This window comes from Boleophthalmus pectinirostris, unplaced genomic scaffold, assembly GCF_026225935.1.
Source record: "Boleophthalmus pectinirostris isolate CB_2022bp ecotype Guang Dong unplaced genomic scaffold, ASM2622593v1 HiC_scaffold_4, whole genome shotgun sequence".
In the NCBI taxonomy this organism is placed as follows: domain Eukaryota; kingdom Metazoa; phylum Chordata; class Actinopteri; order Gobiiformes; family Gobiidae; genus Boleophthalmus; species Boleophthalmus pectinirostris.
In genome coordinates, this window is record NW_026571353.1 from 1140259 (window position 1) to 1162677 (window position 22419).

The 22419-nt window shown below is 42.0% G+C and overlaps 1 protein-coding gene across 1 annotated transcript in view; it reads right to left on the reverse strand.

Annotated features, from left to right (window-relative positions):
• The window catches only part of arid3c (AT rich interactive domain 3C (BRIGHT-like)), a 48110-nt gene extending 29629 nt beyond the window's left edge, over window positions 1-18481 (reverse strand). Inside the window, exons 1-2 of the mRNA XM_055161455.1 lie at window positions 18446-18481; window positions 17487-18050 (exon numbers count right to left, since the gene is read on the reverse strand). Of these exons, the coding sequence (XP_055017430.1) occupies window positions 17487-18050; window positions 18446-18481 (600 nt within the window). The remainder of the gene's footprint in view (window positions 1-17486; window positions 18051-18445) is intronic.
• Window positions 18482-22419: the final 3938 nt, after the last annotated feature.

Here is a 22419-nt window from a genome sequence, read left to right on the forward strand (position 1 = left end):
CCCCCACCCCTCTGAACAGCAACACCCAAAGTGTGGAGCGAGTAGAGACCTTCACATTCCTTGAGGTTCACATCTCTGTGGATCTCTTCTGGTCCCTCAACACCTCAGCACTGGTCAAAAAGGCCCAGCAGCAGCTGCACTTTCTGAGGTGCTCAGGAAGGAGCATTAAACACAGGCTGCAGGTGACCTTCTATTGTCCCACCATTGGTCACCTGCTGACCTCTGCTGTGTCAGTGTGACACTCTAGTTGCACAGAGGCTGACAGGAAGTGTCTGCAGAGGGTGACCAACACTGCACAGGACATTATTGGCTGCCCTCTGCCTTCCTTAACCACGTTATACAACTCTCGCTGTCTCAGCAGAACAAGGAAAATAATTAAGGCCAACACACACCCTGGATTCACCTGTTCAAACTGTTGCCTTCTGACAGGCGCTTCAGGTCAATTCCAGCGAGGACCAACAGACTCAGGGACAGCTTCTTCCCCAAAGCTGTCACCGTACTGAACAGGAACTGCTGATTTGTTTTATTTGTTAATTGTTGATTCTTGCACTTTAACGGAGCAGCTCTGAATTTCGTTATACTATTGTATAATGACAATAAAGACTTTCTATTCTATTCTATTCTATTCTATTCTATTCTATTCTATTCTATTCTATTCTATTCTATTCTTAAAGCTCTGTACAATAGGAGCTCGACATGGCTCTATCTTGGGGCCATTGTTATTCTGCCTATATATCAATGATCTACCCACTGTTTGTGCAGATGTGGAAATATAAATGTACGCTGACGATTCAGCCATGTACGCCCATGGGAGAAATGTGACAGAGGTGTCTGACAGGCTTGCACAAGCACCTGATAGTAGAGCCAAATGGTCAAAAGCTTCATACCTCACTCTAAGTACTAAAAAAAAACAACAACAACAACAAAAAAACTGTTCCAATGTACTTTAACAAGAAACAAATTTGTGGTCCACAACTTAGTGTTCAAAGACAAGTTATTAATAATGTACATGAAGAAGTGAAATATTCAGGCTCATATTTTGATTTGGCTCTATCATTTAATAAACAAATTAAACATCGAAGTAAAGTTATGAAATTTTATATTGCAATCTTCAGACGTATTCCAAACTCCCTTAACAAACACTTTTCTTCATGCCATGATTTTTGTCACTTGCTTAATCCATCTCAGGCAGGAAAGACGTTGAAAAAAATCAATTGAAATTCTTTTTAAGCAAGCCCTCGATGTTTTAGATTAAGACAATCATTAACTTATCATTAATGTAACATACCAAATTAGATACAACCTGCTAAACTTCGACAATATGATTTTTTTATTCTGAGATGTAACTGCTCCATAGAATTCTCCACAATGCCGCTCCCCCTCCTTTAAGAGACTTCTTCCAGTTAAGAGAGCAGATGACTAGAACAACTCGTTCATCTGTAAATTCTGATCTGACTGTTCTCTTTTAACGCACTGTGATGGGACAGTTGGCTATCTCATACACAGCAGCAAAAAACTGGAACATGAAAGAATGAATAAATAATGGCCTTTATTTGTCAATTTCATTGTGTCAATGTACATACAAAAGAATTGAAATTGGGCCTGTCACCTCATCCGTACACTACAAATATACAATAAAATACAGGCTACGTTCAGACTGCAGGGCTTAATGCTCAATTCCGATTTTTTGGTGAAATCCAATGTTTTTGCAAGGTCGTTCACATTTCCAATTAAATGTGACTTGTATGTGATCTCCAGTGTGAACATTAAACAGCCCAAAAGTGTCCCACATGTGCACTGGAGACACGACGACAAAAAAAAGACATTATTTATGACATATCACATACCTGATGTCTATGTGGACGGTTGGACAGTGGACATTTGTCTCCGCACACCCCCTTCTGTTGGGTCACATACCTGATGTCTATGTGGACGGTTGGACAGTGGACATTTGTCTCCGCACACCTCCCTCTGTTGGATCACATACTTGATGCTGCCTGTGTCCTTGGTGCACAAAGCTGTCGGCTCAGGTTGATCACATCCACAGTGCAGAGCTGAGACAAAGGCCCCATCAGCACGTGCTCCTCTATAGACACATCTGAAAGGCTTTTGTGTGGAGTGTACATACTTCTCACTCTCTCACATGAAGCCCATTCTCTGAGGGATTATAAAGGAGAATAATAAGGACTCCCTCAGTGTACAGTACTCACGAGCCGATCATTTTCTACCAACGCAAACTTTCATAACCAAATATTTGTCCAGCAGTTTACTTTAACAGGTGAATAGAAAATGGTTACATTTTTATACAGCTGTTTTCCACCTTCAAGTCTCAAATAACATTACATGAAGGAACCACTCACCCATTCACACACACATTCACACACCAGTGTTCTCAGATGGGTTTAGTGTTTTACCCAGAGACACAACAACAGCATTCATCTGTGGGAGCTGGAATCGCACTGCCAACCTGTGAGTCGGTGGTTCTACCAGTGATGTTTATGTGGAGAGTGGGATTCGAACTGCCAACCTACAGATCAGAGGACAAGCACCGACTGATCTACTGCTGCCCAAGTGAAGATGTCAGTGATGTAGAGGGACGGACGGAGAGAGACACCAAAACACTGACCATGAGGAGCAAGAGCAGACTAGAGTCAATGCCAACACTGGTGTGGAGATTATGAGTATTATAAGACATGTCCTAGTCTCACTGGGCCTTGATGAAACCCACGCTCTATGGTGGAACAATACTACTGTAGCCAAACGTGCCTTGGGGCAGAATGACAGAAGTGAGACTGCCAACACTGCCACAGCAAGCTGAGTGAAGTGTCTTGACTGTGGAAGCTGGTGTTTCCACATCCTCTCACCCAAGTCCTAACCAGGCCCAGTCTTATTTCTTCTTATTTCTTATTTTATTTATTTGTAAAGGGACAGCACATAATAATGAATATTAAAAATGTAAATATGTAAAGATTACAGCTAACGTGGCTAATTTCCATCTTCAGTCCCTCGGCAGGTTGATGTAAAATCATCTACAGAACAAAGAAAAGTACAGCAACAATCACACAAAAGAACACAACACCAGCACACTCACTGTTCATACAACACACTCACTATACACACAACACTCTCACTATACACACAACACACTCACTATACATACAACACTCTCACTATACACACAACACACTCACTATACATACAACACTCTCACTATACACACAACACACTCACTGTTCATACAACACACTCACTATACACACAACACACTCACTATACACACAACACACTCACTTATACATCACAACACACTCACTATACATACAACACACTCACTATACACATACAACACACACTCACTATACATACAACACTCTCACTATACACACAACACACTCACTATACATACAACACTCTCACTATACACACAACACACTCACTGTTCATACAACACACTCACTATACACACAACACACTCACTATACACACAACACACTCACTATACATACAACACACTCACTATACATACAACACACTCACTATACATACAACACACTCACTATACACACAACACACTCACTGTACAACACACTCATCACACAACACACTCACTATACACACAACACACTCACTATACACACAACACACACTCACTATACATACAACACACTCACTATACATACAACACACTCACTATACATACAACACACTCACTATATACACACAACACACTACTACATACAACACACTCACTACAACAACACACTCACTATACACACAACACACTCACTGTTCATACAACACACTCACTGTACACACAATACACTCACTATACACAGAACACACTCACTGTTCATACAACACACTCACTGTACACACAACACACTCACTGTTCATACAACACACTCACTATACACACAACACACTCACTGTTCATACAACACACTCACTATACACACAACACACTCACTATACATACAACACTCTCACTATACACACAACACACTCACTATACATACAACACTCTCACTATACACACAACACACTCACTATACATACAACACACTCACTATACACACAACACACTCACTATACACACAACACACTCACTGTTCATACAACACACTCACTGTTCATACAACACACTCACTATACACACAACACACTCACTATACACACAACACTCTCACTGTACACACAACACACTCACTGTTCATACAACACACTCACTATACACACAACACACTCACTATACACACAACACACTCACTATACACAACAAACACTCACTGTACACACAACACACTCACTATACATACAACACACTCACTATACACACACACACACTCACTATACACACACACACACTCACTATCACACACACAACACACTCACTGTTCATACAACACACTCACTGTACACACAATACACTCACTATACACACAACACACTCACTATACACACACAACACACTCACTATACACACAACACACTCACTGTTCATACAACACACTCACTGTTCATACAACACACTCACTATAACACACACACTCACTATACACACAACACTCTCACTATACACACAACACACTCACTATACACACACACACACACAACACAACACACTCACTATACACACAACACACTCACTATACACACACAACACTCTCACTGTACACACAACACACTCACTGTTCATACAACACACTCACTATACACACACAACCACTCACTATACACACAACACACTCACTATACACACACAACACACTCACTATACACACAACACACTCACTATCACACAACACACTCACTGTTCATACAACACACTCACTATACACACAACACACTCACTATACACACACAACACTCACACAACACACACTATACACACAACACACTCACTGTTCATACAACACACTCACTACATACAACACACTCACTGTTCATACAACACACTCACTGTTCATACAACACACTCACTGTACAACACACTCACTATACACACAACACATTCACTACATACAACACACACTCACTACACACAACACACTCACTATACACACACACACACTCACATACACACACAACTCACTATCATACAACACACTCACTGTTCATACAACACACTCACTATACACACAAACACTCACTATACACACACACACTCACTATACACACAACACACTCACTATACAACACACTCACTGTTCACAACAACATCACACACACTCACACACACTATACACACAACACTCTCACTATACACACAACACACTCACTATACACACAACACACTCACTGTTCATACAAACACACTCACTACACACACACACTCACTATACAAACACTCTCACTACACACACAACACACTCACTATACACATACAACACACTCACTGTTCATACAACACACTCACTATACACACAACACTCTCACTATACACACACAACACACACACTCACTATACACACAACACACTCACTGTTCATACAACACACTCACTATACACACAACACACTCACTATACACACACACACACACTCACTATACACACACACACTCACACATACAACACACTCACTGTCATACAACACACATACACACAACACACTCACACACAACACTCTCACTATACACACAACACACTCACTATCACACACACAACACACTCACTGTTCATACAACACACTCACTGTACACACAATACACTCACTATACAGAACACACTCACGTTCATACAACACACTCACTATACACACAACACACTCACTATACACACAACACTCTCACTATACACACAACACACTCACTATACACACAACACACTCACTGTTCATACAACACACTCACTATACACACAACACACTCACTATACACACAACACACTCACTATACACACAACACTCTCACTATACACACAACACACTCACTATACACACAACACACTCACTGTTCATACAACACACTCACTATACACACAACACTCTCACTATACACACAACACACTCACTATACACACAACACACTCACTATACATACAACACACTCACTGTTCATACAACACACTCACTATACACACAACACACTCACTATACACACAACACACTCACTATACACACAACACACTCACTATACACACAACACACTCACTGTTCATACAACACACTCACTGTACACACAATACACTCACTATACACAGAACACACTCACTGTTCATACAACACACTCACTGTACACACAACACACTCACTATACACACAACACACTCACTATACACACAACACACTCACTATACACACAACACACTCACTATACACACAACACACTCACTACACACAACACACTCACTGTACACACAACACACTCACTGTTCATACAACACACTCACTGTACACACAATACACTCACTATACACAGAACACACTCACTGTTCATACAACACACTCACTGTACAACAACACACTCACTACACACAAACACACTCACTATACACACAACACACTCACTATACACACAACACACTCACACACATCACACACTCACTATCACACAACACACTCACTATACACACACACACAACACTCTCACTATACACACAACACACTCACTATACATCACACACAACACTCACTATACACACACACTCACTATACACACAACACACTCACTATACACACAACACACTCACTATACACACAACACTCTCACTGTTCATACAACACACTCACTATACACACAACACACTCACTATACACACAACACACTCACTATACACACAACACACTCACTATACACACAGTTAATTTCAAACTGTTCATTTGAAGTTCAAAATCAAGAGTTTAAGAGTTAAACCAACAGTCCTGCTGAGCTTCTGTGATCTGACGGGATCAGACTTTGATGAGGTGGTGTGGCCAATGGCAGTGGTTTGGTGATAGTGAAGTTGGTAGTGGGTATCGTGCCTTTATCTTATCAAAAGTGAGTTGACATTTTAGAGGGAGATGATGATGTCAGGAAGTATTCTGTCCAAATGTCTGTAGACTGTCCATCCACAATGCCCTTTAACTGCAGGAAATTAAATGAAGAAAGTCTCTTCACAAAAAAGAATTTCATTACAATCCCATAATATTATTTATCAATGCAACAGCGTCATGGTGTTTCTAGAGACTGAAAAGGAATAAGGGAAATCTAGCCTGCTCTTGTCCCCAGTCATCCCTTCTGTTTTTTGTGTTATTAGTTTGAAAATGTTTGTATATTTATGTCTTTGGCCCTGGTCCCTGGGATGGTCCTGGTATCTGTCGAGCTTGTGCCCTGTCTCTGCTCCTGTGGCCCACATGCCCAAAGAGGTGAGAGATCTTTAGCATTAGCACAGATTAGCAGAGATTAACACAGATTAGCTACTGAGCACATATCTTCATAAACACTTGTGGGAAGTGGCAGATGCAGGGATGATTTTGCTTGATTCTGTCATAGCGATGCCTGGTTTGGCATGTGCAGAGTTTTGATTCAGTAGTACGTAAAACATCTAAAAACCCTGTAATACTAATCTGGATTAGAGAAAATCCAAACGATTGGAGAAAGTCATAGTTAGTGTCAGTCCTGGTCATCTGATATTGTACAACGTTAAACGTGATGTCTACCTCAAAACAATATCCAGATCAAAAGTTAAAGCCAGTGGCTCCAAAGCAGAAGTGTGTGCTTGGTTGTTCAAACCTCAGATGGGACAGTTGAGGGAAACACAGAGGCTCCAAATACTACAGTCTGAAAAAATCTTTGATCATCAGGTTAAAAATGTTTTTCCCCAAAGAAATTCTTGCACAAGATCAGGTGCATTATTGACTGACTGAGCGTAACAGAATGTTACAGGTTCCATAACTACAAAACCTGTGTAGAATGAGCAGGCTTTTTGTACAACACACACTGGTACATAGTTTCTAAGAGTGTGCAGAGATGCACATGTGCTCTAGTCTGAGCTCCAGACTGTACTCACTGCTGCCTCTCGTCAGCTCACCTGCCCCTCCCTCACCTGTCTGCCCCATACACTCTAAATGAACATACTTCTATATCTGTACTGTTTGTATTCACTCGCTCTACATGATCCAAGTATTTTTATTTTTCTATTTTGTCCCTACATGAAAATATGAGCATTAATAACAGACAAATCTTTCCTTGAGGTCGCTCCTCAAGCATTAGCCACAGGTTTGATTGACAGCATTGCTGAGCACCTGCTCCCTGCTGTTACTCCAGTCGTGGTTCTGACTGGCTTGTTGGTTGTTCTGGTACTCACAATCGGAATTCCTAATACGGAGTTTGACTCCAGATTTGCCCCTACTCACTTCCACAAGCTTTTGACTGGAGCTGAATGCTGTGGGTGACTTGCAGTTACAGTTTATCTGCACTGGATGACACCAATTTACCATCCAAAATACACAACATACCACATACATACAAAAGTCATGGACAGTGGACGCTTAAGGGACACATTTTTCTGAGCATTTGTTTTGCAACATCCAGGACCACGAAACCTCTCAGAGCATCCAAATCTGTCTCTGTAAGACTGGGCCCTGCCTCTGCTGCCCCTGTTCAACAAGGAACTCAAACGATAAACATCACCAAGAGTACAAAAACAAGCAAGACTTTTAGCCTAATCTTAAATGTACAGACAGTTGTGACTTAAATCCACAGAAGGTTGGGGTCCGTTGTCATAGTAACAGTGATAATAAAAGTCCACTAGAGGCTGTGGGTGCTGGAGCGGGTGGGGGAGGGGCCAGTTACAAGCCCTGTCTCACTTCATGAACAGTGCACTTCCTCTGTAAACACACACTGCACACTGCACACACAAATGTGATGTTTTTTTTTTTTCATCAGCCAGTTTCACTTCGTGTAAATCGTCTAACCTCAAGACATTAGAATTCATTCACTCGACGGTAGGCGAGTACTTTTTTAATTTAAGTAATCGCTGCTGTTTGGTCGTGACGTATGTAATGCACCACTAACGGGACTAACTGGTATATTAAGATTTTCCCAAATCCCATAGGAAGAAGGACAATAAAGTATTTCCCCTTGAATTAAATTGAAAATTCACAGAACATTCTCTTTGTTCCGGCTTTAAATCCTTGATCTTGGTAATTGTTGCCAACACAGAATATATGGCTCTTCACCTATTGGCTGGTGCCTGATCTACAACTTTTGAGGTTCGCACAAACCATCTAGTGTATTCTGATTCCTGACCGAGTCGATGGAGAGAAATGAAATTGAGCGGAGACTCTAGGTGGTGCAAACCTGGCTAGTCTTTAATAAGAATGGGACAAGATCTCATTAGACAAAATTGCTACATGCTTGCACACGAGAAAAATGATCTCATGAGATTTTTTTCCTCCTAAATTTACCTTTGGATTGCACAGAAAAAGAGTTAAGAGCTGGTACAATTTAAGAAGGTGTCGTTCAAACAGCAGTATACACTGACCATGAAAGTATTACATAAAATAAAAAAATAAAATAGTGAAGCCAAAATTGTGAAATAGATTGTACTACTACTACTACTAGTACTATAATTATACAAAATCTCATTATGTCTCGTTCTTGTGGCCTTGTGAAAATTGTGTCTGGCCACATCCCTAGTGTCACAAAACACAACTTTCATTAAAGAGGAGGTGTTATCCAAACATTTTTTTTTCTTTCTGCCATGCATGTTTGAGTCATCTAGTGATCTCTCCCAGGCTCTTTTGGTTATTAGTAAGATTTTGTCCAAGACTCCGCCTACAAGCCAAACACCCAACGCTCCCACATGAAATTCTTTATATAATATATACAAAAACATAATACAAGACAAGTACAAAACAACGTGACAACCCTGATGAGATGTGCAGGAGTTTCATTAGTGGGACACACGCTGATTGTGTTGTGATAGCGCTCTGAAGGGGGAGTGACTTAACACAGACAGCAAAGAGAGACTCCGAGTCTCAAACTTAAACATTAAAACTGTGGCCATACCAGCTGGTCAAACCCTCATCCTGTCACATCTGTCAGATGTCAGAAGCTCAGCAGCTTGGGTCTGGTCAGGACTTGGATGGGAGACCACCGGGAAAATCAGGAGCCACAGGGGGCGCCAGAGGCAGAAACTGTCATTGTGTCCTTAGGCAAGACACTTCACCCACTGCCCTTAAGAAAGTGGTGTGTGTGAGTGTTGGTGGTGGACGGAGGGGCCGATGGCGCAGATTGGCAGCCTCACTTCCATCAGTCTGCCCCAGGGCAACTGTGGCTACAATACTAGCTTACCACCACCAAGTGTGAGTGAATGAAGAATGAACTGTGAAGTGTTTTGGGGATCTTCAAAGGCGCTATATAAATACAATGATTAAAAAAGCAAACAAATAAAACATGTTAATATGTGTTTGTCTTCGTCGACTGCAGCACAGACAGTCCTCTGTCTTATCTTTTTGTTTTACTAACAAGTTGCCATGATCGTTTTAAGATGAATGGACCATGTGTCTCTCTGATTGGTTTAACCTCCTGTCAATCACACTCTGTAAAATCATGAAGACATATACTGTAGTTCCAGACTCATTTTTGTAAAGTTTTGCCAAAGGCAAAGTGCGTGCTCGTGGTTGGGACGTAACTGAATGCAGGCGATGGAAATACATATTGTGAACAGTCATTCTGAGGAGCTGTCTCCGAGTGACACTCCAGTAATTAAGTCCAGTTACACCTGATCTGTGTGACCTCTGACCTCTGGGGTCACGCAGGTCACTTAAGATTAGCCTCCATCTGGAATCAGAGTGCAGTCGTCCACACACTCTAACTTCTACACTCAGACGTGAAGAAATCCTCTCAACGACACAGCGAGCAAAGTCTTTTCAGCACATATAAAATGATACTACAAATATGATAAGAATGAAAAATAGTAATCATTAAAGCAGACCTATTCTCTTTTTTAAAGCATGTTATAGTTTCTTCTCTCTGTTTACTCACATGAAGTTGTATTTGGATTGATGCAAGTTTGAACAATCTTTAATCTCTTATTGTAAAGACATTCATTTTACCAATCTGTGTTCAGCTCCACTGGTCACCCCCACTCTGACGTAAACACTTGTAACCTGTATAGTAGTGGGTCAGTCCTGACTCCTCCCCCTGAGTGCAGAGGACATCCCATAATAGTCCTAGGCTCAGACATAGGTGGATGTAGGTGAAGGGTCTCACTGATAACCTCAGCTGGACTCTGCTCCACTTACCGTGGACTCTGCACGTAACCATGGAAACAGGCACCGCCCCTCTTCAATATTCATATTTGTTTACCCTCCCCAAAATGAACTTATAAAATACACTAATAAGCTTATAAGCTAATAAAATAAATGTCATGACACCACATTGTTGTGGTGCTGAAAAATATCTTGAAAAACATGAATTGTTGTGAGCAGATCTATCTCTCCACAGAGCTGACCAGTTAGTCAGGGCCATACCGACTTGTCAGAACCTGATCTCATCAGATCTCAGGAGCTCAGCAGAGCCGAGCCACTGGGAGGGAAGATCACTGGGAATTCCACCCACATTGCTGCAGATTGGCAGTCTCGCTTCTGTCAGTCTGCCCCAGGGCAGCTGTGGCAGCTTACCATCACTGAGTGTGAGTGAATTACCCGAGGACCCGAGCTGAATGAGGGTGAGAGAGACCTACCACCGGGGAAGGTGAGAAACACATATATATATATATATATATATATATATATATATATATATATATATATATATATATGGAGATAGAAACATTTAATGCCATACTGTGGAACATTCCAGAAAAATGGGAGCTGACGTCGCAGAAATGTCATCAGAACAAAGCACCAGGAGCTATGGGCTCGTCCATCACACTAGAGCAGAGCATTTTTTTTTTACATTTGGACCAAAATAACTACATGCCCTATCCTAGTGCTAAGTACTCTGAAAAGTAGTATTTCTTTTTAGTACTGCCCACCTCTGGGTGTGATTATTTAGATAATAGAATGCACAAAAAACTCAATATTTTATCTGTTGCAGTTTAGACCCGTACAAACATGTTCTGAAATGTCCCTGTGTGTCAGACGTGTGTCTCCATGCGTCTTATTCTGTGTAAAAGCTGCAGTGTACCTCTACAGACAATAAAAGTCATGACATTCTTGTATTTGTCAAACTCCTGGAGTTGTTTACAATGTGTGCTGTGAATGTCAAAACATCTCACAGTTTACTTTTTTTTTTTTTTTTCAAATTTGTGTTTATAATCTGCAATGAGTTGGTGAAATTTAAATGACCATAATTAATAAATGACAGTAATTCAGTTCATATCAGGTATGAATGCAACAACTGTGCTCAGGTGTTAATTAATGAACAGAATATGGATTTGAAAAAGGCTGTGTCCCAACTCCACAGTGTGTAAGTGTGTGTGACAGGTTCATAAACTGTATAAAAAAGTGGACTAAGTGAATGTGATGTGGCCCAGCAAGTGTGACGCAGTTACAGGAAAATACAGCTTATTTGGAGCCAGGCTCAATAAGGAATAGGATATTTGATGGAAAAAACAGCAAAAAAAAAAAAACTCAAAAAAACAAAAAACCCTAGAACAAAACAAACAAACAAACAAACAAACAAACAAAAAACACCACGATCATGTAGAGTGAGTTCATACGAACATTTTAAGATCAAAATGACAAGGCTTATATTCCAGTGTAAGTCAGTGGGAGTCAGGGTGAGTAGGAGCTGGAGGAGGCTGCATCCGAACTTTCTACATGGAACACGACCACTAGCACTTTAGTTATGTCCTTTTATGTATACAGCTTATGGACAGGTTAGACTATGTATTTCACTCAAACATTAACATCACTGCAGCAGATGTGACACACATAAAGGTACTAGAGGTACACAGAGGTACAGAGATAACTGTTACCTAGCAACCACAAGGTAAACAACAGACAAAATCTGTCTAAATGACACAATAGTTGTGATTAGACTAATGCAAATAAACAAAACCTTTAAATTAACTGAAGGTTTAAACTGTCTGTGTTGATGACACAGGCTCAGCACTACTTCTTGTGTTTTTGTACTTTAATTCTAAATTTTTTTCTCACAAATTGTCGCTGAACTGATGTAAAACTATAATAAACACTGACCACAGGTACAACCCACCAAACCACCAAACCAGGTCACTATTAGAAAAACCTTTACTTGTCACACGCACGTTCAACACATCACAATAGATCGATTTAACACACACACACACACACACACACACACACACACACACACACACACACACACACACACACACACACACACACACACACACACACACACAGAAAAAGACAGAAAAACAAATGTTATTGATTTTGCCAAACCAAAATGCAGTCTCTCTGATTGAGAAGTTGTTGTGAAGCATTTATGTGAGTGTCAGGGGCCCTCAGCCTCAGGGGCCCCGTAGGCTACACACGGGGCACAGGAGTGGATCAGGTTACACACACACATGCACACAAACACACACAAACAGAGACACATACACACACGGCCAATTCTATTTACAGACAAACTACACAACACTGAAAAAGTGTACAAGAGCTCCATGGACTTGCGGGCTAATTTGGCAGCATTTAATATTATTTTATTTATTTACAAAAAATAATGTAATAAAAAAAAGACAATTCTGTTAAATATCTGTAAAAACTAAACTTTAAGCTTTTTTAATTATATTATTATAAAACATGATATTGATTTAAAACAACTTTTATGTTCTTTCTATTTTTGAAAGAAGCACAAATAAGTACAAAGAAATGGGCGGGGATAGGGGGTAGGTGAAAACAGGAATTTTCTAAGCACTCAAGCCTGCAGGGCAATACAGGATTTCTCAAACACGCAGGAATAAATGAAAACACAGCTGTGACATGGTCGTCTTCTCTGAGCCTCAAAAAATGCTCCGTTCACATTTGGCCTGTTTTGTTGTGTCATAGATAAAACTCTGGACTTGTGCAGTTCACATGGATAAACCATCACCAGCGCCTGACACTGTCAGCACTGACACAAGTGAAGGACTTCACCAGGAGCTCCACGGCCCAAACAGCTCACTTAAAACACAACTGTGCTTTAGAAAGTACAGTATATATTTCTCCAATACATTTTGACTAATGTGAACAAACGCACAAACACATTATCCACACAAACACATAAACACACACACACACTTAAACACACACACACACACACAAACACACGCACACACACACACACACATAAACACACACACACACACATAAACACACACACACACAGAGCGGTGGCAGAGACACTACGTCACTTTTAGACCCATGATTATTGTAAGAAGCAGCCTGTTATTTTCAGATCCTAATCACCATTTTGGACACAGTCTTCATCTCCACATTTCACTCTCTCTCACCTCCACCAGCCTGCTATGCTCTTTACACAGGACATCTTATGCTTTTTATCCCTCCTAAATATAACAAGATAAATAATAATAAGATATAACATATATAGATTATTATTTTACATTTTGTTCATTGTAAATCACAAAACTGAAAAAAAAAAGACTTAGCAATAGGAATGAGATCACTAACTGTTCAAACATGGAGAACTGCCTTTGTTTATAGTTGAAGATGTCTTTTAGTTATTTCAATAAAAGCAGGTTATTATAGAGGAAGTGGGCGGGGATAGGGGGTAGGTGAACATTTTCTGAGCATCTCCAGTGCATAACAACTTTTGTTCCCTGTATTTGAGCAGAATGTGTCTCGGCCTGTACAAATATACTGTATCAGCTTGAGGTCAAAGAAAAGTGTTTTATTGTCAGGAAGTGCATGGTAGCATGCTAGTTGTTTACCGTCATTTGAAAACAAATGATTCATTCTGAGTCTCCAATAATCAGGCTGCTCAGAATGCATCAGGAAAATGAAGAAGAATTTTGGGCCAGTGCAAATCATTTCAAAAGAACGAAGTGTATTTGAAGGAGTTGAGGCACACGTGAGCTTCATCTCACACTGACACCTGCAGCAGCATCTCTCTTGTGGCTTTGGTCTTGGGTTTGTTTTAGGTTGTATTGTGTGGTGTTGTGGTGCACTGCCCCTGCGCTGATAAAAGCACATCATGTTTTAAGAGTGAAAACGCAGCTCCGGTGCCTTTCTTTCATCACGAGCATTCTCCGTAAACTCTTTGGTCATTAAGACCACAGTCTCTCTGCTTTAATAAGGACAATTAAACAGGGGCCTGAAGATGTTTTACATTTCATCCATGCATGTCTGAGTAATCTAGTGATCTCTCCCGGGCCATGTTCAAACCCTCCTTACAGTTAGATCAGATTCTAACTCCACCCACAAACCTATGTCACACACGCTCCCACGCACACACACACTCTCCATAAATATACAAACACATCACATAAAACTGCACACAGCAACGTGACAAACCTCATGTGGGATGCACGCTGATTGTGTAGTGATAGTGCTCTGAAGGGGGAGTGACTTAACAGATTCAGAGCGTCCAAAACAAAAGGGAAACTTCACTTCAGGTTAATACATTGTTTGGTGAAAGTAACAGGGTGATATAAATGTGTTTTGTGCTACACTTAATAACAGTAAGAATTAAATAAAGTCTAGTCATCAGTACAAAATTATACCAACAATTCCATTTCTCTCTCTTCGTCACATCCACACACACACACACACACACACACAAGCATGCACGCACACACACACACACGCACATACACACACACGCACACGCACACGCACACAGCGTGCACAGATGTGTAATGCTCAACACAAGACGCTTTTTTTTTTTTTTTTTTTTTTTTTTACATTTTGCCATTCATTTAACCAGAATCAGCTGAACATTTGATAATTCTGAAATTAAGAAACAGTTTTTCAGAGTCCTGATGCCTGAACTGATGTTTCAAGTGGAAGGAGGATGCAGAGCTCACGGAGGACAGCTCCACAGGCTTGGGGAAAACATACAAACTGTAGTAGGAATCTAACCTCGGGTCTCTGTGCTTAATAAATTCTCTAATTCCAAAGCTGAAGTAACTGAGGAAATATGAGGTAAAAGTTTGCACAGGAGGATTGGGTAAAGTGTATGTTAAAGTCAATTAAATATATTTATTATATAAATAGTCCAAGTATCGAGTCAAAATCAGTTTTTAAACCAGAGGAAAAATGAAAATTTTGCAACATTTCAGATTTGTTCATTGTTCGAGCTGTGAGATGAATCGCAGTCAGATTCAAATCACAATTTACTCAGATACAACTTTCAAATCACAAACACACTATCATCATTTCCTCCATAAACTGAAAAATCTCTTGTGTTATTGTGCATAAAAACGTCTGGCCCTGTAGTTTAAATCTGTACAAATATGTACTAAAATGGGATTCTTCTTTTAGTTTATCAGTTCAGATTTCAGTCTTTTTGTGAATTTTTCTGGAAATGTTTATATTGTGAATTTTGAACAGAATTGCATTATTAATACATAAAAATCTAGATATATTTCTAACAAAATCATTCAGCCCTGTCCACGATGTCATCTCTGAGCAAACAGTGTGAAAAAAGAAGAAATGAGCAGAATCTTATGCTAGGAATTACTTTTAAACATTATGTGAATTTTCATTTAGAAAAATCACCAAATATTTGTGGTGTCAATTTCAGAATTGTTACATTTTCTGAAAGAACAGAGAGCTCTGACCTGAAAGGTCTGCAGTTAAACCGTGAGTCTTACTGCAGTGTCTGGATGCATGCGTCGCTGTGAGGGCATCTGACTTTTTTTTTTTTTTTTTTTTCTGCTCTTTTTTCAGTTGTCCAGTTTGTGTTTGCTGGAATTGTGTCTGAACACATCTGCACACGGACAGAGGAATTTGGTAAGAGCAAAAAGGACGTGGCCGTATAGTAACAGTGAGTTCAAACAGCTGCAGCGGCGCTTATTACAGAAGTGAAAGATACATCTGATACAGATTTGAAAATGTCTTCAATTATGATGATGAACACAATGTACAGTTATAGAATGTTAAAGAAAAATGTTAATAATGACTTTGTAACAACTGATTTTTCATTTTAACTTTACCAAAGAGTGTTTATTTTGGAATGTTTAATGTTGATGTAAAAGCAGCAGCACGCTCCACGTGCACGAGAGTGTGTAGTATTTGTTCTTTAAATAATAAGAATCATCACAGGTGTGTGTGTGCTGTGTGTGTGCGTGTGTGAGAGAGAGAGACATCAGACTCACATGTTCTTGTGTCTCTGTCTCACAAAATCTACGGAGTTTACACATGCGCTCCAAAGCACGGAGGAACTGTGGGCCTAAAACTTGGTGCGCCTGGCACAGTCCCGTGCGCCTGGCACAGTCCCGTGCGCCTGGCACAGTCGCGTGCGCCTGGCACAGTCGCGTGCGCTTGGTACAGAGAAGGACTGACACACTGTGCGCGCGCTGTCACCCCGTACCCGGCACATGTGTCAGGCGTCTGAGCAGAGCGCGTGTCTACCTGCTTGAATTGCTCCTCGTAGGTCCACTCGTGGTTGGCGTTCTGCGGGGACTCGGGGCGCATGGAGCGGGCCGGTCCAAGCCCTGGCGGGACTCTGCTGATGAGCGGCCCGCGGCTGAGGCTCTGCGGCGGGAAGCGCTCCTCTTCCTCCAACTGCTCGTCCTCCTCCGAGTCCTCCGCGTCCCGATCCTCGCTGCTGGCTCGAGAGTCTGCACGCAGCCCAAGGGCCAGCCCCGGTGTCAGTCCAGCTGTGAGCCCCGGTGTGAGCCCCGGTGTGAGCCCCGGGCTGAAGCGCACCGCCGCCTGATAGTGCCGCAGCAGCGCCTGGTGCTGGAGCTGACTCTGAAGCTCCTTCTCCGCCTGCCGCAGCCGCGCCGCCTGCTGCCGCTGCAAGTTCTCCATCACCGCCTCCAACCGCATGCCCCCGGGCTGCGGGCCCCCTGGCTGCGGACCCCCGGGCTGTGGGCCAGAGCCGGGCCCCGGGCCGGAGGGCCCGCTATGGGCCACCGCTGAGCTCTGGATAGGGACTGGGGACAGGAGGCTACCGCTGGAGAAGGCTCCGGACTGCGGACACAGAGCGGACTGTCAGAGCGTGTGTGCTTCATGATAATGGCACAAAAGTTACTTCATTTCATCTTTTTATAACTTGTACAGTTCTAAACCTGCGCTTAGATCAACATCCAGTTAATGTTGTAAACAAATTTGTATCAGACTTTTCTGTCTCGGACATCAGATAAGTTTAATTAACATCCAAAAGTGACGCGCGTAAAGCACTTCCGTTGTGCGTGAAAACCTTTCAAACCCGCGCGAGAGGAAACAATACTCTTTAAAAAGCCGAGATGAGCGCGGACAGGAGCCACGGCGGAGTCACCAGAGCGTCCCGGCGCGCAGCTACATTCACCGATCTACCGCGAGAGCGGGACAGGGCGCGCGGACACAGCGCGCGGAGCGGTTCTTACCAAAGCGGAGTTGGCCACGCTGGTGTTATCCACCATCCTGCTGTGAGCTTAGTCCTGGGATAGTCCTCGGTTAGTCCCGGGGGGGCGCAGTCCTCCTTCAGGTCCAAGGATGTGTGTGGGTCCCTGTTGGTCCAGTCCGGTCTGGGATGTGGTGCGCGCGCGACTGTCTCGAGCTGTTTTTGGCAACAAGTGTCCGCGCGCAGAGACCCGAGGCTCCGCGCGCCACCACGTCACCACGTCACAATGGTGCGCGTGCGCGTAATGGCACCAATTCAGACGGACCTCGAGAAGGTCCGAGGCGCGCGCGACCTTTACGCACACACTTCATTCACCTCTGCCTGTGCGCGCGAACGGTGTGTTTCAAGTTTAGAGAAAAGAAAGCTGTGAGTGAGTGTGTAACGCGGTAAACCTTTACCTCTCTATTGAAATAATGACAAATAATGAAGCTTATGGTCAGTTATAGGACCATGTGTTCGCTTTGCGCATGTTTTACGCCCACACTCTTTGGTTTTCATTTCGAAGTCATTCCAGTCACCTTTATACACATCTCCAGATCTTCAGAATCTGCTTTAATCATGAGTGGGTGTCACTGGGCATGGAGCGCACCATCAGGACTGACCGTGCCGTGTGCACAGACGCGTGTTTGAAAGGATGCTTCATCAGAGAAGTGCTGAAGCGTCCGGTGCTGGACACGCAGCTAAATGAGTTGGAAAACTACAGAACAGTGTTTGAACGTGTCTGGTTCAGCTGTCATTATAATGTCCGTTTTCAAACTGTCAGAGCAGGCTACACACTAGTACTGTTCATTTTAATTTGACTTTAACAGGCTCTAAACCGAGACGGACGCACGTGCCCTTACGCTCTGGGCGCGTGAAGAAGTGACTCACGGGACACAGCGCCCCCTTGTGGCAGATGAAAGACTGTTCTCACAAACAGTGTGAGTCTCCTCTGTCCTGACACGAGTCACCACTGCATGAGAAACACACATGGATTTGACAATAGAGTTTTTTTGTTGCTTCTTTTAAATAACTTTAGTATTTTCAGAGTAATCTGTCTGTAGTGAAGCTTTCAAGTTAACAGCTCCTTTTACCTTTTGTTCAGTAGACTGGTAAATCCAGAACTGAAATCATCCAAATGATTCTACTGAAGGTGTATGGAATTCAAGAACAGATTGGAGCACTTCCTGTATTATGACATGTCATCACGAGGTGCAGCAGAGTGTTTTGTGTCTGAGAGAAGAGCTCAAACTAAATGTGCAGGATTTATGTGTTAAACATGTGAATAAAACAAAACACAAGTCCAGGTGTGTTTGTGACAAACAAAATGAAAACAAAAGAATCAGCTCAAACTTCACATCCACTTTAGTTAATAGGCCAAATATATTTTCAGTTATTGTTAATGCTTTGCCTGAAATTTTCCACAGTATGGCATTATACTTTCATCTTGTATTTATTTAAAATAAGACAGAAGAGTGAGACAGAGGGTGAGGCAGAGGGTGAGGCAGAGGGTGAGGCAGAGGGTGAGACAGAGGGTGAGACAGAGGGTGAGGCAGAGAGTGAGGCAGGTTATAAGACACATTTATTGGTGCAGCTCCAGACACATCCTCAGTGATGTTCCTGTGATCAGTGTGGGCGATCAGTGCAGTGTCTGTGCTCCACTGTCATTGTGATGGTTTTTCAGGCGGCTCTCCTGTTCTGTAGACAGTCTACAGCCTCGACAGACACACAGCCCCCAAACCCTATTCACCCAACCTGAATGGAGCTGCAGAGAGCCTGTCAGCCCTGGCTCCTGCATGTGTCCACCACCTCTATGTACTTTGCCTCTTTCACTCAAAGACCTCTACTCAAAGTGGGCTCTACCATGTCTCCACAGATGGACCTCCACAGGTGGACCTCCACAGGTGGACCTCCACAGATGGACCTCCCTGCTTGTGCTATTGATAGTGCATCTCTGAACAGTATGAGACATGTAGAGGACAGAAGAGTGGAGTGAGACATGCAGAGTGAGACATGTAGAGTGAGACATGTAGAGGACAGAAGAGTGGAGTGAGACATGCAGAGTGAGACGTGTAGAGCGAGACGTGTAGAGTGAGACATGTAGAGTGAGACATGTAGAGTGAGACGTGTAGAGTGAGACGTGTAGAGGACAGAAGAGTGGAGTGAGACATGCAGAGTGAGACATGTAGAGTGAGACGTGTAGAGTGAGACGTGTAGAGGACAGAAGAGTGGAGTGAGACATGCAGAGTGAGACATGTAGAGTGAGACATGTAGAGTGAGACGTGTAGAGTGAGACGTGTAGAGGACAGAAGAGTGGAGTGAGACATGCAGAGTGAGACATGTAGAGTGAGACATGTAGAGTGAGACATGTAGAGTGAGACATGCAGAGTGAGACATGTAGAGTGAGACATGTAGAGTGAGACATGCAGAGTGAGACATGTAGAGTGAGACATGTAGAGTGAGACATGTAGAGTGAGACATGCAGAGTGAGACGTGTAGAGTGAGACATGTAGAGTGAGGCAGGATATGAGGCAGCTGCAGATGGAGGATATTGACCAGAGGATATTTGTCTCCTGTGGATGGTTCACCTCTGGAGCGGTCAGTCGATGGCTCCGTCACACTGACCACTCAGGCTAATGATAACAAGCTCATTATGTGGTCACCCCCCTCGCACACACACAAACACACACACACACAAGAATACACATACACAAACACACAAACACACACACACCCCCGCACGGACACACACACTCACACATATTTGAAGTGTAAACCATGTTGATGATCTAATAATGATATAGGATTTAGTCATTGGGGATTTGTGAACAATAATCGTATTGTACTTATTTCATACTAAATGTTTGCTACAGTTAATGTGTAAAATGTTCTCTTCAGTGGCCTTGGATGGTCTGGTCTGTTTTATGATACAAACTGCAGGTATCAGCTAAAAAACAACATTTATAATTGGACAATACAAAGGTTTTGTAGACTCTGAGAATCCTCTCACTTTCAAAAAACTCAGCTAGATGCTTCTAAACTCTGATATTTTTTGTCTGTTTGTCACCCTGACGCTGTCAATTCTGCTGTAAAACCATTAAAGGTGCTGCACAATCCCATGCATCTACGCTTGTTTTTTAATTTTTTACAAAAATATAACAGAGGTCAACAGAATAAATTCATCATCAAAAATCAAAAGGCGCTGTGCCTGATTTTTACTGTCTTAAAAATACGAAAAACAGAACTTTCAACTCCAATCCAGCTTTATTTTTTTATAGAACATATAGACATACAGACCAGGGGTGTCAAACATACGGCCCGGGGGCCGGATCCGGCCCTCCAAGACCTTTAATCTGGCCCTCGGCTGATTTTCTACTAAAATATTTGAATTATATTTTCTATTAAAATCTTGTTAATTTTCTGCGGTGCTGAGCAGAGCAGTGTCTCCAGCGTCTCTGTACGTGGCCCCTCCCACCAGAGCAGCACAAATGAAGACTTGTCTCTTTCCAAACGCTCTTAAAGGACGATCGTTTTGACTGTTGACCGTGACACCCTCATCAGAAAAATGTCCAACATGAGAAAAGTGGACGCTGAGTGCAGGATTTTACAACAAAACAAACAAAAAAAAAAGGTCTTATTCCTGTTTACATACAAGTTCATGTTGAAATTGCATTTTTCTTAAAGTTTCAGGTTGTTCATAATATTATAATATTTTGTAAAAGAAAGAGTTCAGCAATTAAAAAGGATTTCTGTAATAGAGTTGTGTTTCTCTGCACAAATATTGCTATTTTTGGGGTTTATATACCTTTTCTTCTTTTTTTTTCCGGCCCCTTTGGGATCAAATTAGGTTGGATACTGCTTTACAAAAATAACAATAATCATAATATCTATATCTATATCTATATCTATATCTATATATATAAAAAAAAAAATGTGTTTCTCACCTTCCACGGTGGTTGGTCTCTCACCCTCATTGAG